At 33.6% G+C, this 17576-nt stretch overlaps 1 protein-coding gene across 1 annotated transcript; it reads left to right on the forward strand.

Moving 5' to 3' along the window:
• The first annotated feature begins 1807 nt into the window (after positions 1–1807).
• LOC132315910 (structural maintenance of chromosomes protein 4-like) lies at positions 1808–14828 on the forward strand. The gene is made up of 28 exons (XM_059814355.1): positions 1808–2173; positions 2314–2403; positions 2737–2838; positions 2935–3111; positions 3209–3339; positions 3697–3775; positions 3858–4015; positions 4090–4165; positions 4383–4511; positions 4583–4727; positions 5661–5791; positions 8154–8306; positions 8391–8580; positions 9125–9258; positions 10512–10670; positions 10962–11270; positions 11360–11536; positions 11979–12062; positions 12141–12350; positions 12469–12558; positions 12647–12768; positions 12881–13036; positions 13120–13227; positions 13339–13399; positions 13808–13942; positions 14087–14174; positions 14302–14374; positions 14473–14828. The coding sequence occupies exons 1-28, from the start codon at positions 2015–2017 to the stop codon at positions 14591–14593; spliced, it is 3747 nt and encodes a 1248-aa protein (XP_059670338.1). The 5' UTR covers positions 1808–2014; the 3' UTR covers positions 14594–14828.
• The last annotated feature ends 2748 nt before the right edge of the window (positions 14829–17576 follow it).

The following is a 17576-nucleotide window of genomic DNA, read 5'->3' on the forward strand; positions in this document are numbered from 1 at the left end:
AAATAACATAGAATGAAGTGATAAAAAGTAATTTTAAAAAATTAAATTTAGTTGTAGATGTAGCTTATGATAGAAAAGAGTTGAAATTTTTTTCATTTGACTCACCCGTTTATACGGGATAAATGCAAGGCTGATGGTGATGAATTTATGAATGTTATTGCGCCAATTTTATCTTTAAATGGAAGTAAATGAATTATATAAATTGGGCTTCAAAATTTAAGGTTAACGTAATAACTTCTCGTTGTCTGTGATTTATTATTATTATTATCATTATTATTATTATTTGTCTTACATGTGATTTATCATAAATTAAACAATCTAATTCCGACAAAGTTGTTCGTACACAATAACAGCTTGGCAAATTTGTACGTTAAAAACCGTTATCATAATATGTCATATGAAAGCGACAAATTGTTGACCCTAAACGTGTTATTTCCTCTAAAGTAACTCAACCTACTTCGAAAAAAAAATAGATTGACAATTACATTAATATTTTCTTTTATTTGTCTCAAATTTTGTTTATATTATTTCAATCCCGACAAAAATGACGACAAAATAGAAATTAACAATTTGCAAAATTTTGTAACGAGTTGATATCCACCCAACAAATGTCTGAAATTTAAGACAAAATAATGTGTGTGTGTGTGTGTATTTATTGTCATGGTGGGTTAGGGGCCTTACAACGGCTTTAAATCACCATAACTTGTTTATGAGAATTGAGAGAAGAGCCTCTACTTGAGGATGACAGTGGGATAGTTTGAAGCATGGAATGTCATCCCCATTTCCGTTCCCATTTAGCATAACTATCCCCATTCTCGTCCCAAAACCATTTATTAAATGGGGCGGGGTGAGGTGGGGCGATTATGGGTTTTATAAAGTACTTTTGCAATTATATTACAAATGTAACGAAAGTAAATAATGAAATTAATTTTCAACTATGATAATTATTCTTTTTCTTTTATGCGGATAAAACACAAGATTCAACTTCTCAATTAGAAGTTTAAACTTAATATTATGAACATCAAAATAATACATAGAAGTTCTTAAATAAGAATAAGAAAAGAAAAAAAAAAAAATGATTGAAATAGAATAAACTGTGATTTGTTTAATACATACCTCATATTATTGAATATAAAACATGGTTTGAGTACAAAAATTGTAATTTAAACAAAATATATGTATAATGTACTGACGCAATGTTTATGAGATGAATAATATAGAAGTAATATAAATAGAGTATTGATACTTACATCGAATACTTGCAGTGAATTGCTAAATCATTTTTCATATAAATAACATTGACAAATACATATCCGTGCTATATATACTCATAAACCCATACTTTTACTGAGGCTTGAACTCCTAACTTTTCTTTAAAAATAGGGGTCCAGTAATGTTGGGCCATTAGCCCATTAGTGAACATGTGTACATTATACAATACAATGTGTATTTTTCTTTGTTTGCTTCTATAAGTAATAATTTTAACTTACAAAATAAGTATAAATCACTTTTAAACTACAAAAATATTGTATTAAGCTTTAAGTAAGTATTGTTAAGTTTTACAAGTGACAAATTTAAAATTTAAATCTATTAAATCTCAAAAACAGAAAATATCATTATATATTATTCTTAGGAGCCCGAAGGCATTCCGATTGGGGCAGATTCGTCGCCCGACCCTAACTTAGATGGGCCTAATAGCGCCTTTTACCGGGCCACATTGGCCCATTTAATAGTCTCAAACTAGGCCTATAGAAAATCCTTATCTCTAATCCAATGTGTTTCAAAACATCATGCCACATTTTTTCGTTTCCCGCCCACTATTTTCCCTGTTTTTCAATCGATTTTACTTGAAAAAACACACACAAATTATTCTCTCTCTCTCTCTCTCTCTCTCTCTCTCTACATATATATATATACACACACACAAACACACACATTATATATATATAATCATTATAGAAGTAAATTCCAAACAAGTTCAAAGGAGTTTCATCAGTTGTGTATTGAACCAGAAATGGGGATTCAGATGGAATCGACGACTGACGAGTTCATGACCACCGATTCCGAGTCAACTCCCTCGAGATCCACAACTCCGAGGTTATTCATCAAAGAAATGGTCATGAGGAACTTCAAATCATACGCCGGTGAACAGCGCGTTGGCCCTTTCCACAAGGTTAGGGTTTCTCTTCAAATTAAACCCTAGCCTTCTTTCCAACCATCTCTCCTTCTCTCTCTCTACACACACACTTAAATTCAGTTCTATATTCAAAATTTAAAATTCAATTAGGTGTTTTGGTATAATGTTGGTGACAGAGCTTTTCGGCTGTGGTTGGTCCCAACGGAAGTGGGAAGAGCAATGTGATTGATGCTATGCTATTTGTATTTGGAAAGAGAGCCAAACAGGTATTTCGCTTCACTAATTTTCCCCAAAATATCATCTTTCATGACACTGATTGGTTGGTTACTCGGAAAATATGTAGGGTTGGAATGAAAAGAAGAATTTTTTGAGTTCTCTCTTTCTTTTCTCCTTTCTATATTAAACTTCGTCTCAAGAAAAAAGGGTGAGAAAAAAAAAAAAAAGCAGCTGTGACCATAGGGCTTAGCTGAATTACTTGTTCAATTTTCAGTAACACAAAGACTAAAATTATTGTTTACAAATTGGACAAGATGAGATCAATTTTTCCTATATGGTTAACCCACAGTCTAAGTTGGAACAACATTTTATATTATGTGCAGATGCGTCTTAATAAAGTTTCGGAGCTTATCCATAATTCCACCAATCACCAGAATCTGGACACTGCTGGTGTCTCTGTTCACTTTCAGGAGATAGTTGATACGGTAATTGTTACAATTTCTCTTTTTTAGTGTTTGTTTGGAATTTAAGAATTTTAATCTTTGTGGATTTCTAGATGTTAATTCTTCAATTCATTGTAGGATGATGGGATGTATGAAGCCGTTCCGGGAAGTGATTTTGTTATAACCCGTGTTGCATTTAGAGATAATTCCTCCAAGTACTACATAAACGACCGTGCGAGTAATTTTACTGAGGTTACCAAGAAATTGAAGGGAAAAGGAGTGGACTTGGACAATAACCGTTTTTTGATTCTTCAGGTTCTACATTCTATGCTAATTGATTGTAACTTGACTAATTGTGTAAAAATTCTGCCATTAATGCTTTTGAGATGTACTTGTTGGTTGTTGTTATCAGGGTGAGGTTGAGCAGATATCACTGATGAAGCCAAAGGCTCAAGGACCCCACGATGAAGGTTTCCTTGAATATCTTGAGGATATAATTGGAACTATTAAATATGTTGAAAAGATTGACGAATCCCATAAAGAGTGAGTTTAATGTCTCATTTTCAGTGTTGCATGTCTTAGTTTCTGTACTAGCATTTCCCGTCCAAATATGCATTACCTGTATTTTTTGAGTGTTCGTGGATGCACATTTCCCGCCCAATCTCGCATCACCTGTATTCTTTTGGTTGAATGCACAGTGCAAACATAATTCTTGTTGTCTAGTTAAGAAAATGTCAGATTAGGATGCAAGTGCGTAGCGCATATGGAAAATCTCAGGCAGCAGTCTGGTTAGTGGCAGCAATGTGCTGCTAGTTTGTGTATATATATTAACAGTTCTAACCCAATAAGATGCATGCCATCCTTTTGACACTCACAAATGTTAAATTTTGTTGCTAATAGGCTAGAAGCCCTTAATGAGAGAAGGTCTGGGGTGGTGCAGATGGTTAAGCTAGCAGAGAAAGAAAGAGAGAGCTTGGAGGCAAGTTGAATTTGCTAAACAGTGGTAAATTTTCCTTCAACTTTTTCTTCAATCAATTAATCAATATATATCATTTTATCAGGGTGTGAAGAATGAAGCAGAAGCCTACATGCTGAAGGAGTTGTCATTGCTGAAATGGCAAGAAAAAGCCACAGAACTGGCTTCTGAAGATACTAGTTCCCGAATGTTGGAAACACAGGCAAATGTGTCCAGCTTGGAAGAAAATCTAAAAAGTGAAAGGTAGTTTTAGTCACAACAATGGTTGTACAAGTATGTAGAAGTTTTATAATGAAAATTTTGGCGTAACATGTCAGGGAGAAGATTCGAGAAAATAACAAAACATTGAAGGAACTTGAGGCTTTGCATATGAAGTATATGAGGAAACAAGAGGTGTGTGTACATCTGTCTAATGTTTTTTCATTCAAGTGTTTGTAGCGATTCATGCTTTCTAATGTCGGATTATCTAGTCGGGAAAGTTTCTATTGGTTAAAACTCTACTGGCATGCCATACCAATTCCTTGACATCCTTGTCATACATATGATATTGCTATTGCCTTGAAATTAGCTCAATGATGATGTGGACATATATTTTGTTTGGAATATATAGGATCTCGAAAGTGGTCTCAGACGTTGTAAGGATGAGTTCAAAGAGTTTGAAAGGCAGGATGTTAAACACCGGGAAGATTCAAAGCACATGAAACAGAAGATTAAGAAACTCGAGGAGAAACTTGAAAAGGTACAGGGTCCAGATGATCTTCACCTGAATTCAATACATGCGTTCGTGTCTTACATCTGGATTCTTTTTAGGATTCGTCGAAGATAAATGATATCACAAAAGAGTGTGAAAAGTCAACTAATTTGATTCCACAGCTGGAGGAAAAGATTCCTAAATTGCAAAAACTTTTGTTAGATGAGGAGAAAGTCTTGGAAGAAATTAAGGAGAACTCTAAAGGTGAGCTCTTCTCTTTTGACGAAAACATACACAAATATTAAGATTATTGTGTTTTGTTTTCTTGTTAGTTTTATACTTTTTTTCTGGTTAGGTTTTATTTTATTTTATTTTATTTGTTTAATTTTATTATATTTCTAATTTATAATATAACTTTCCAGAAATTGGAGGGGCTTATATGTGATGTACTTTATCTAGGCTATAGGGCTCTTAGGTTAATTGTTCTCAATTGTCGATCTTGTGCTTGGGTCTACATTCTATATTACTTTCTCATTGAACACCGAAATACAGGCAGTTCAAATATTTTGCTTGCCATGACTATATAATCTCTACGGGATCTACTTACCTGTTTAGGAGACATGCTGATTAGTTGAAGTGTGGAACTAACACAGATTTATGATCATGTTGAGTTTTATTAATTTAGGGGCTGTGGGCAGCTTTGATAGGTGGAGGAGAGATGGTAAACATATAATTTGTCTACATTGTACTGCCTTTCCATGCTCATAGTCTCTCAGTTAAATATGCTGCTTCCATTTATTATTTATAGTTTTGTGAAGCATAGATGCCTAATGCCTTTTAATCGATTGTATATGTGAGAGACTATTGGTAAACAGAAGTTTCCCAGTGGCTACAAATATTGTTGTTATAACTGCAGTGAAGTGGGAAAGGGTTCCAGTGTTTATATATCTTCCATGTAATTTTGTAAATACTTGGTTTTTTAAGACTTTTCATAATTTTTATTAGGTGTCTTTGCTTTGGCAATTGACAGTTCAACATTATGCCTCTTGTAGCGTGGTGGTGGATTAGGGTAGCCACTATTATTTCTTTTGCACCTTGATATCATGTCTTCTGAGTTGTATGAATATGCCTTTTTAAGCTTGGCCGTGGCAACTTAATTTTTTGGTGTTACTCACTTTCCAATTGGTTGACAAACAGTTGAAACCGAGACATTCCGGGCTAAGCTTACAAAAGTTCGTACTGAATTAGAACCTTGGGAAAAGCAATTGATAGAGCACAAGGGAAAACTTGAAGTTGCTTGTACTGAAAGCAAACTTTTGAATGAGAAGGTGAGGATGACATTTCAATTGGAACATGCTCTTTGGTTATTGTTTATTACTACAACTTTTGTTTTCAGGATCCTGTAGATTTAGGTGGTCTATGTTTCTATCTTTTCCTACTGAATGGAAACAATTGCATTAAGGTCTGCTTCTTGCCATGGAAATTGTTTGAAGTCTGGAAAATTGCTTGATATATTTCTAACTTGAAAGTTGCTCCATATTAGCTATTTTGCTTTTGTGTTGTTCACAGTTTTCCATCATTCAGTGGGAACTTTTCTCATTATATATTGGATAGAAGTTGTTTCCAACTACTTTATTTTGAAATGAAAAGAAGCATGTTGGTCGTGTTCACTAATCTTATTACTATCAGTCTATCATACAATACGGTGACATTTCATAGTATTATCCCGTGGGACAAATGAGGCCATGGTAAGGGGAGCAAACTCCAACATGTACAAGTGAAGATCAATTTTATGATTTACTACTAAAGTTTTAATTATAGACTTATAGTAGAGTTGAGCAGATTTTCCTTTTTCTAGGTACTACAGTAGAGCAAATTGAGTCCTTTGAAATGAACATAAAATGTGGCCCTAAAACTACATAATTTATTTGTTTTTCTTGCTATTGCGCAAAAATGTAATTACTTATAAGAAAGTGGGATCTCATCTCCTATTGTAAAATTTAATGACATGAATGAAAATCTTGAAGATCTGCATTTGGACAATAATTTTGAATTGCTTCCTCTAATCTGATCATGACCCTGAAGGAACCAATCACTTGTTGACTTTGTTAGGGATTGTTAGGGACCAGATTATGGCCAAAGGTGGCAGATGAACCGTAGTCAATATGGGCTATTAACATCTAGCTGCTTAAGTCATTTGTGCCATTTTTATATCTCAAGAACTTTGAGGTTACAGAAATCCATCAAGACGTCAACAAAAAAGATATTTAAGCAAAATAAGATGCATGTAGATGACATTTATATGTATCTGATTTCCCATTTTCAGAGAAATCAAAATAGTTATAGTTGACGTCTTGATGGATTTCTGTAACCGCAAAGTTCTTGAGATATAAAAATGGCACAAATGACTTAAGCAGCTAGATGTTAATAGCCCATATTGACTACGGTTCATCTGCCACCTTTGGCCATAATCTGGTCCCTAACAAAGTCAACAAGTGATTGGTTCCTTCAGGGTCATGATCAGATTAGAGGAAGCAATTCAAAATTATTGTCCAAATGCAGATCTTCAAGATTTTCATTCATGTCATTAAATTTTACAATAGGAGATGAGATCCCACTTTCTTATAAGTAATTACATTTTTGCGCAATAGCAAGAAAAACAAATAAATTATGTAGTTTTAGGGCCACATTTTATGTTCATTTCAAAGGACTCAATTTGCTCTACTGTAGTACCTAGAAAAAGGAAAATCTGCTCAACTCTACTATAAGTCTATAATTAAAACTTTAGTAGTAAATCATAAAATTGATCTTCACTTGTACATGTTGGAGTTTGCTCCCCTTACCATGGCCTCATTTGTCCCACAGGATAATACTATGAAATGTCACCGTATTGTATGATAGACTGATAGTAATAAGATTAGTGAACACGACCAACATGCTTCTTTTGATTTCAAAATAAAGTAGTTGGAAACAACTTCTATCCAATATATAATGAGAAAATTTCCCACTGAATGATGGAATACTGTGAACAACACAAAAGCAAAATAGCTAATATGGAGCAACTTTCAAGTTGGAAGTATATCAAGCAATTTTCCAGACTTCAAACAATTTCCATGGCAAGAAGCAGACCTTAATATATATATATATTATTGCATGGAATCCGACTCCAGAATGGTTTCGCCACTAGCATATGTGTTTCTCCACGTATATAATCTCATGTTACTTTCATTACCAATTAAGAAATTGAATGTTCGGATTGAAATGTTCAATGAATTTTATTATAATTTAATAGAAACTGGCCTATTTCACAAGAACTACTGGTTTGTGCCTTAATTTTGTCCAAGTTCGTCACTGTATTTGCTAATCCTGGTCTTCTGCAGAAGCTGCATGTCTTATTGTATGAGTTTCAGAACTTGATTGTAATAAGTTTGTATAAGCAATTTCTCAAGTTCAACTCTTACCTATATTGACTAGTTTAACACCTCTTGAGCTTCATTGCTCGTCAATCTTGATCAACACACTAAAATATTGCTCTACTTGACTGATGTGATTTTCTAGGACTATTCCTAGTCGACCAACCCCAAGGTTCCTTGAGTCTAGTCTTTCAATTTGGTGGGAACTGCTTCTTTGTCAGATATTTTGGTAGAGAAGGATGTTTAAAAGTTGTCTGATTTGATGTTGGCTGTGCAGCATGAAGCTGGGTGTGCTGCTTATGAGGATGCTCAAAAGCAGATGAATGACATACAAGAAAAGATTAAAACAAAGACTGCAGGTATCACAAATATTCAGAGTAATCTAGAGAAAAACAAGCGTGAAGCATTGGAGGCTCGTAGAACTGAACAAGTATGTTGTTTGATATTAATAATCTCTTTGTCCCTTTTTCGTTTCCATTTTTTGATATGGTGAGATTGTTTGAATTCTTTGCAGGAATGCCTTAAAGAACAAGAAGCTTTGATTCCTGTTGAACAAACTGCAAGACAAAAGGTCACAGAGCTTTTGTCTGTTATGGATTCTGAGAAGAGCCAGGGATCCGTCTTGAAAGCGATATTACAAGCTAAAGACTCAAACCACATACAGGGAATTTATGGTCGAATGGGCGATCTGGGTGCTATTGATGGTGAGACTTTTCTGTACTGTAGCTGCTATTGATGTTTTGGACCGTATACATCATGAAAGTCTGAAATTAAGTGAAGAGAAGTGAATTTGTAAATTGCTCTAGGAGAAAGAAGTTTTAATACCATTTTCTTCATTTTCTTTTTCCTGTTCTGGGAACCAAATGGTTCATTAGTCTTTCCTGTTACTATAATGTACTCCCTTTTAGTTGTCCGTATCTGTCAAAGGAAACGATTGATGTGATTATAGTATTGAAAATAACTTATATGTGCTGTTTGTTCAATATTTTTTCTTCTTAATTTTTACTCATTTAGGCCCTCAAATGCATTTGAATTAGAAACAAAAGCATTGTAACTATTTATCTGTTTCTGGCATTTGTTATTGGACTGCTAGTTATTCTCTATCTTTGCTCAAAGTATATTCATTTGCTAAATATATTCTGATTTTTTTTAATCATTGGATCACATGATAATTATTTTTCAATAAATAGTTCTTTTAGCTTTACCATTCATCTTTACCTTTTGGTTTGACTGGATTTTTCTGTGCAGCAAAATATGACGTTGCCATATCAACAGCATGTCCTGGTCTTGATTATATTGTGGTGGAAACAACTGGTGCAGCACAAGCATGTGTGGAGTTACTTCGTAACAAAAAACTTGGTGTTGCAACGTTTATGATTTTGGTAGAAATCTTATATTCAATTTAGTGGTTTTCCATGGTTATTCTTTATTCAGTGTTGATTTATTGTGCTAGTAATTAAGTTGATGCCATGCTCTGAATGAGCTGGATGACTTGATTGGTAAATGGTAAATTTAACAGAAATTTGTCAGCACTTGCCAACAAAACTGTATAACAGCAAAGAGCCTCTTCTATTTGTTGATTCTGAGTGGCGGGAGTTCATTATGTTTGTTATTCATTTTTGTTAGCCCATGGTTGTTAAAGCGCGCCTAGGCTCCAAAAAAGTCCCAGGCTTGTCGAGGCTGCTCAGCTAAAGCGCCTCAACCTTGTACAGGCCAGGTTCCTCAGTCAGGCTTGCGCTTTTTAGTAGGTTCCAGGCTTAAAAAAGCACGCCTTTTTATTTTTCAATGATTTATTCATATCATTTAGTTTGTATCAAATGACTTCTAAATGAGGATGTTATATATCATATCATGATCATATTTTTCAATGTTATGAAATATTTGACAGAATCCATAAGTTTATGATTCACTACTTACATTAATGGCATTTAGTGCTTGATTAGGGATATTTCTGATACTATAGGTTTAACGTTTTGCATAATTATACTTTTATTTGTTTCAGATTTAAAATCACTTTTTATTTGGTTAATGCATGTATTTGAAATGATTTATAAGCAATAATTTACCTGATCCTCTTAGTTGATATATCAAATTTCCCATTCTTTTAAGAATTTTTTTTTTATTATTTGTGTCGCATATTTTGAATTGTTCTTATTGTACATTTGTTTTATTGAATTCATATGCAAAAAGAAAAGATATATGGATGTTAATTTAGCTTATGTATTATGAATTGATATGTTGAGATTATTCCTTATTTTGATGTAGTTTAATTTTTCTTTATATAGATCCCACACGCACCTTACTTTGATCAGGCTTGGGCCTTATGTTGCGACTTGCGCTTAGGCTCCGTAAGACCTTTGGCGCGTTAGTGCGCCTTGAGCCTTTAACAACTATGACTTAACCTAACCAAAATAAAATTCGTACTAGTGTTCCTATATTGGTTCATAAAATTTAGGTATAGTTGAAATTTTATGAATTTTATAAGAAGAATTCAATCTTTCACTTTTATGAGTTGAATTCCTCTGTGAAGGCAGGTTCTCTCATTTGATGATTCTGATTGTTTACTATGTAGAATCATTGATTGTATGTCAACTCCAAATGTATGTGACTTCTTTTTTGCTAATTGCTCTTGCAGGAGAAGCAAGTTGACCATTTACCTAGATTGAAGGAGAGAGTAAGCACTCCCGAGGGAGTTCCACGCCTATTTGATTTGATTAAAGTTCAAGATGAGAGAATGAAACTTGCTTTCTTTGCAGCAATGGGGAATACAGTTGTAGCGGAAAATATTGATCAGGTAGATTTCCCAACCCATCCACCCAACCCCCCCCCCCCCCCCCCCCCCCCCAAATGGGGAGATTAAATCAATAGATAAAACAATAGAGTACGAGTGTATCAGTGAGGGCATACTCTCACATTACAACAGATATATGTTTCATGTGATTTATTCTTTCATGAAGCAAAAATGGCCAAAAAGGAAAAAAAGAAAGAAAAGAAAATGAAAATTAGGGGCATATTTGGTTTGGTAAACATTGGCAATAGAATGCTAAGGCAAATATTGATTAACAGGTTTCTTTTGAATTTTTAGGCTACACGTATTGCATATGGTGGAAGCAGAGATTTTCGGCGCGTAGTAACACTTGATGGTGCTCTTTTTGAAAAATCTGGTACTATGAGTGGTGGAGGAAATAAGCCACGAGGTGGCAAGATGGGATCATCAATCCGAGTGACAAGTGTTTCTGCAGAAGCTGTTGCAACTGCTGAGAAAGAGCTTTCTGCAATGGTTGATAAATTAGGTAGCATACGTCAAAGAATTGCTGATGCAGTGAGGCATTACCATGCCTCAGAAAAACTAGTATCAAATTTGGAGATGGAATTAGCCAAAAGCCAGAAAGAGGTAGATAGTCTAGTACAACTCCTCCATCCTTTTCGGTTTGATAATATTTATTGTGATTTTTATGGGTCAAAAATTTTGTATCTCAACAGATTGACAGTTTGAATTCACAATATGTTTATCTTGGAAAACAACTTGATGCCCTGAAGGCTGCATCTGAACCGGGGAAGGATGAGCTTAGTAGGCTGGAGGAACTCAGAAAAACTATTTGTGCAGAAGAAAAAGAGATAGAGAGGCTTGCACAAGGGTCAAAAGAGCTGAAGGAGAAGGTGTGTAAGGGGATATCTTTTGACTTCTTTTTTTTTTTTTTAAAAAAAATAAAAATAAAAATAAAAATCCAATCGACATGTAGTTTAATGTTAAATATTTTGCTGGTTACTCTTTTGAGCGTTATTATATACTAAACAAATGTATTCTATGCAAAATGGTATGCCTTTTAGTTTGGGAGAACGATATCTGCACTCCACTTTTATACTCAATACTTTACTTGCTTTTCTTAAAAAAAAAATGACATAATTGTCCTTAAAAAACAAGTCCATACTTCACAATTATCTCAGAAGTACTCACACACTCCCTCCTTAGAGGGGTAACTGTGACATTTTTTTTAAAGAAAATTAAGTGGAATGCAAGAGTTTAAAAATGAAGTAGGAATGCCACATTCCTATGGTTTGTGATAGAAATTGCTTATAGTGTCCATGTTTTTATATTTAGGCTTTGGAACTACAGAGCAAAATAGAGAATGCAGGTGGTGAAAAATTGAAAAAACAGAAGTCGAAAGTTAACAAGATTCAGTCTGTAAGTATTTGCTTGACTAGCATATGGCAGATCCTATAAATGAATATTTCCACCAAATTCATATTACCCACTTTTCAGGATATTGATCAAAGCAGTACAGAGATCAACCGCCACAAAGTTCAAATAGAAACAGGTCAGAAAACGATAAAGAAATTAACAAAGGGGATTGAGGATTCGAAGAAGGAGAAAGATCGAGTTATTGCTGAGAAGGAGAAGCTACTTTCCACCTTCAAAGAGATAGAACAGAAGGCTTTTACGGTTCAAGAGAATTATAAAAAAACACAGGAGGTATTATATTTAGTTGTTTTAATTTGTGGAACTCAATATGGTGAATTTTGTCAATGGAGTTGCATTTTTAATTGGTGGATGCTCTCTTCATCATCATCATCTTCTTTTTCTTCTCTAGCTAATCGATCAACACAAGGATGTGCTGGATAAAGCAAAAAATGACTATGAAGAGCTGAAGAAAACTGTGGATGCATTAAGGGCATCTGAGGTATACCAATAAGTATTTTCTGTTTTGCACCTGTTCTGTTCAATCTATTTTGTAATACCATATCAGTGATTTATTGGGGATGGTATAGGTTGATGCCGACTACAAGTTACAAGATCTGAAAAAGGTCTGCAAGGAGCTAGAAATGAAGGGAAAAGGATACAAGAAAAGACTTGATGATATGCATGTTGCTCTTTCAAAGCATATGGAACAGTATGCATTGCTCATAATATTTTATTGTCAGGGAAAAATGTAACATTGAAGCATGTCTAATTTTATTCTTTTTTTTTTTTTTTTGCCCCTTCTTTTGTATGGTTGCTTGCAGAATTCGAAAAGACTTAGTGGACCCTGAAAAGCTTCAAGCAACATTGGCAGATGAAACTCTTACTGGGGCTTGCGACCTAAAAAGGGCCCTTGAAATGGTGGCACTGCTGGAAGCACAACTGAAAGAGATGAATCCGAACCTTGATTCAATCTCAGAGTATGCAGTTCTTTGCTTATTTATGTAGGAAAAGCTCAATATATTTTGCAATTTTTCTGTACTAAGTGTATCCATTATAATAGATACCAGAAGAAAGTGTCCTTGTACAATGAACGAGTGGAGGATCTTAACTCAGTAACCCAACAGCGTGATGATATAAAGAAGCAATACGATGAGTGGAGAAAGAAAAGGCAAGTCTATCCTTTGTTGTTTGTAATTATAGTTTCATTTCTTATATACAATGTCTCTCTCGCGTAAATGAACAGTTATTACTTATACACCAAATTGGTTGTAATTTTCAGGTTAGACGAGTTTATGGCAGGATTCAACACAATATCGTTGAAGTTGAAGGAAATGTATCAGGTTTGTGAATTGATTTTATTTAAATTCCCCTTTCTCAGCTCTTGGTTTCGAGAATATGTGATTCGGTGTGTGTGTATGTGCGTGTGTGTATTTTGTGTGCCCAACATGCTGGATGCATGACTTGTTTGTTCATCTAAACTTACAAGGTTGCTGAGATTTTGGCCGGTGGTAGTAATGTTCTGTTACTACTTTGGTGCTATTGCCTTTTAATTCCTATGTTTCAATTCCTCCCTCCCTCAGTGATGTTGCCATTTGTAAGGAAGCCATGTATCAGTGCGTTCATTCGCAATTGATGCTAGTTGTCGTTGACCTTTCTCATAATAGATTCTATTTGTGTCAATTGTTTACTTTTCCTTTATTTTTTACTTTTTTAATCATTGATCATAGTTATTTTCAATCTTGCTACAGATGATCACACTTGGAGGTGATGCAGAACTTGAGCTAGTAGATTCTCTGGATCCTTTTTCTGAAGGTGTTGTTTTCAGTGTCAGACCGCCTAAGAAGAGCTGGAAGAACATTGCAAACTTATCAGGTGGTGAAAAGGTATGATTGGAGAAGAGTCAATAAACCCAATTTATTTTGCCTCTAAATATATATTATAATTCAAACTTAGCATTGTCTATTAATCTGAATAATATAATTTTTTGTTGGCTTTTCATAATGTTGCTGATTTATTTATTGGTTCAGACTCTCAGCTCTTTAGCTCTTGTTTTTGCGCTTCACCACTACAAACCTACCCCACTCTATGTAATGGATGAGATTGATGCTGCTTTGGGTATGTTCTAAGGATATAGGTCCTAGGATTTTTTTTGTTCTCTTTTTTGTTTTCCTTGTTGAATTTTATTCTTTAAATTTATGATTCCTTCTTTTGCCACCCTTCACTTGTATAACTCATGTGGCAGATTTCAAGAATGTTTCAATTGTGGGACATTATGTGAAAGACCGTACAAAGGATGCACAGTTTATAATCATAAGGTAGATTGGATACATATATTACAATCCTCTGGATCATCACTGAATTTATTTTTCTTTTACTCAAGCTGTTCTTTATGTTTTTTACATGAAACCTGCAGCCTTAGAAACAACATGTTCGAGTTGGCAGATCGGCTTGTCGGAATTTACAAAACTGATAATTGCACTAAGAGCATTACCATCAACCCTGGAAGTTTTGTGGTTTGTGAAAAAGCTGCATAGGAAGTCTGCAACTTTAGAGGTGGATTGAAGTTCAGTCATGTAACAATTATTTTTATTTCTTTTTTGGTAGTCTGTGAATTCCAAAGATACGTGGAGCTTGTGAATATCAATTGTATATTTATTTTGATACTGTTATGAATATAATTGTTGTCTATAGCATGATTATGATCAAGTATTACTGCATACTTTGATTGTTCAGTTGCTAAGATTATTATTGTAAGAGGTTTATTTGTTACATGGCCTTTGCAGTTTCTTGCCCTTTTAGAGTACATAAACTTGTCCTATTTCATGGATCTTTCTAACAATCTGTTGCAGGTTCAGGTATGTAAATTTTCTTTTTATTGTTAAAAGTACTGCTAAATGAAATCAAATGGTTGATTGCTTTTTACTGTCCTTAATATATATATACACATACACGTATATCTATTTCCTATGGCTGCGTTTGATTGGTTTTGTTTTTTTTTACGATATTTTGTGCGCTAATAGATGAATTCTAGTATTGGAATTTGAACCTCTTTGAATTAGATAATATATATATATATATAGTGTGGTATTGGGTATTAGTATAAACGGGCTCTGGTTAGCATTGAGAACATTCCAAATGTGGCCCCAAACTGTGATTTAGGGTTGGTTTGTCGGTGGCTCGGATTTAGATTGTTGGGCCATACCTCAAGTTTGTACGGGCTACCGTAAGGCCCGCAATACTAGTTGGGCTTGTTCGTTGTACCTCAGGCCTGAGCCTAATTCGACCTCCTAATTATTAATCCTAGGTTATCCAATGGATGTTGGGTCCTTTTCTCAAGCAACTTGTAGAGGCCCAAAATTAGCTATGAATCCTGGCAAATTAGGGGAGAGGGATTCGAACATGGGCGCACCCAGAGCCTATTTATAATAGTATCACACTAGGTCACTGGTAACTGCTCAACGAACATTGCCATTGGGGATATGGTAGTATTGGCGTTGAATTTTAAATTAATAAAATGACAAAATTATCCCTTCTAAAGTGAAAGGTGTAAGTTGAGTATCTATGAAGGTCAATTATGTCATTTTCATTTATAGACATGTGGGCTCAGTTTAATTCTTGTTGATCGTTGTGTGGTGTTATAGTTGAGTTATTAATCTAACAAAATGTTCAATGTTTTTGCTTGATAGAGATAAATGCTTAGGAAATGGAAATGGAAATGGAGATGGAGACATTATAAATATGGGCTTTTCCATTCTGAAAGATTTCTGTCTGCATCACTATTTATCCTTTTCACGACTCATGCATGTTAAAATTATACAACCCTAGACTTGCATCACTTTTCTCTATTCATCGTTTTTAATATTGGTTAGGTAGAATCGCACTAGAAATGAGGTTTATCAATTATATCATTGAAGCCATCGGAGACTTAATCATATGGTTGGCAAATGTTGACACAATATGTTGGCCCAACTCAAACCTAACACAAAATTGGCAAAGTTTGAGTTGATTTTATTGGCGTTTTGTGGCAGCCTGATTAAATCCATTTAATCATATCGTATTCATAATTTTGGATCAACTTGTTTAATCAAATTTGATCTGTGTAATTAATAAAAGATAGGCCAACTTGAACAGCCTATTTTAACTTTTATAATAAGTTTTAATTCAATATATATATATATATATATATATATATATATAATTTGCCTATAATAACAATTTTTTTATATAAAAAATATAAATAAAATTTAAACAAGTTATGTTGTATATAAGTTATTTGGATTGTGTTATGTTACGTTTTTAATAAATCGTCTCATTCTTATCAAATGTAAACCACATCAGTACGTGGCTCCATGGATTGGATCCCTTTATTTTTTGAGTTCGTCTCCAATATTGGATATTTGAAAAAATAAAGGGAAAGAAAAAATATAGACGAACTCAAATAATTTATATGAGTGGAGACGACTCAAACGAAAAAAAAAAAAAAATTTAAAGTAGTGGAGTATCAATACAAATATATTTTTAAATTTTTTACAAAATAAAAAGTACATTTTAAAGATTTTTATAAAATTTATAATTAAAAAAAATTAGTGGGGGTGGATAGGACTGTGCCTCCCACCCCCACAGGTGTCGCTCTTACGCTCTCGCTCAAAATCTTACTACTTATGACTTAATTATGCCATTCTAACGCTTCTATTCTCAAATTCGCTCTTACTCCCGCTTTACGTGACTTAGGTGAAAATATTATTTTATAATAATTATTAAAGGTAAACAGAAAAAGAAAAAGGCTATCAGGATATTGGATGTGTGGAAAAATAAAAAGAAAAGGAAAAGAATAGACGAACACAAAGAATTATATGAGTGAAGACAACTCTAAAAAAACATATATTTAATGTAGTGGAGTATCATTAAAAATTAAGTAGGGATATTTTTAAATATTTTACAAAAAAATAAGAACATTTTAAAGATTTTTATAAAATTTATAAATAAAAAAAATCAGTGAGGGTGGATAGGACTGTGCCTGTACCCCACCCCAACCAGCCTTATGTTTCTTCTAAAAATATGGAGGAGAAGAACATAATTTGTATAAATCATGTTTTATTCATTACCCCTTTTAAAAGTGAGAGTAAAATGAGTGATATAATCGTACAGAGAGTTTGTGATTATCCACTTTATTTTTTCTAACAAGTGAATTTTCGTATTATTATTAACACTCAACAAACTAAATGAAACAAATGTTTTTTTTTTTTTTTTTAAACAAGACTCACAAGACAAAGACTTTCTATTATTAATTTATTATTATCTTTATTTTTCCTCCAAAAATTGTTAACATTGTCCTCTCTCATATATTTTCCAAAATTTTGGACCAACTTGTTTAATCAAATTTGATCTGTGTAATTAATAAAAGAGAGGCCAACTTGAACGGCCTATTTTAACTTTTATAATAGGTTTTAATTCAACATATATATATATATATATATATATTTAATTTGCCTATAATAACAATTTTTTTATATAAAA

Source organism: Cornus florida, unplaced genomic scaffold, assembly GCF_030987335.1.
Source record: "Cornus florida cultivar Cherokee Brave unplaced genomic scaffold, ASM3098733v1 CherokeeBrave_3.0.0_Hap2_Chr07, whole genome shotgun sequence".
In the NCBI taxonomy this organism is placed as follows: domain Eukaryota; kingdom Viridiplantae; phylum Streptophyta; class Magnoliopsida; order Cornales; family Cornaceae; genus Cornus; species Cornus florida.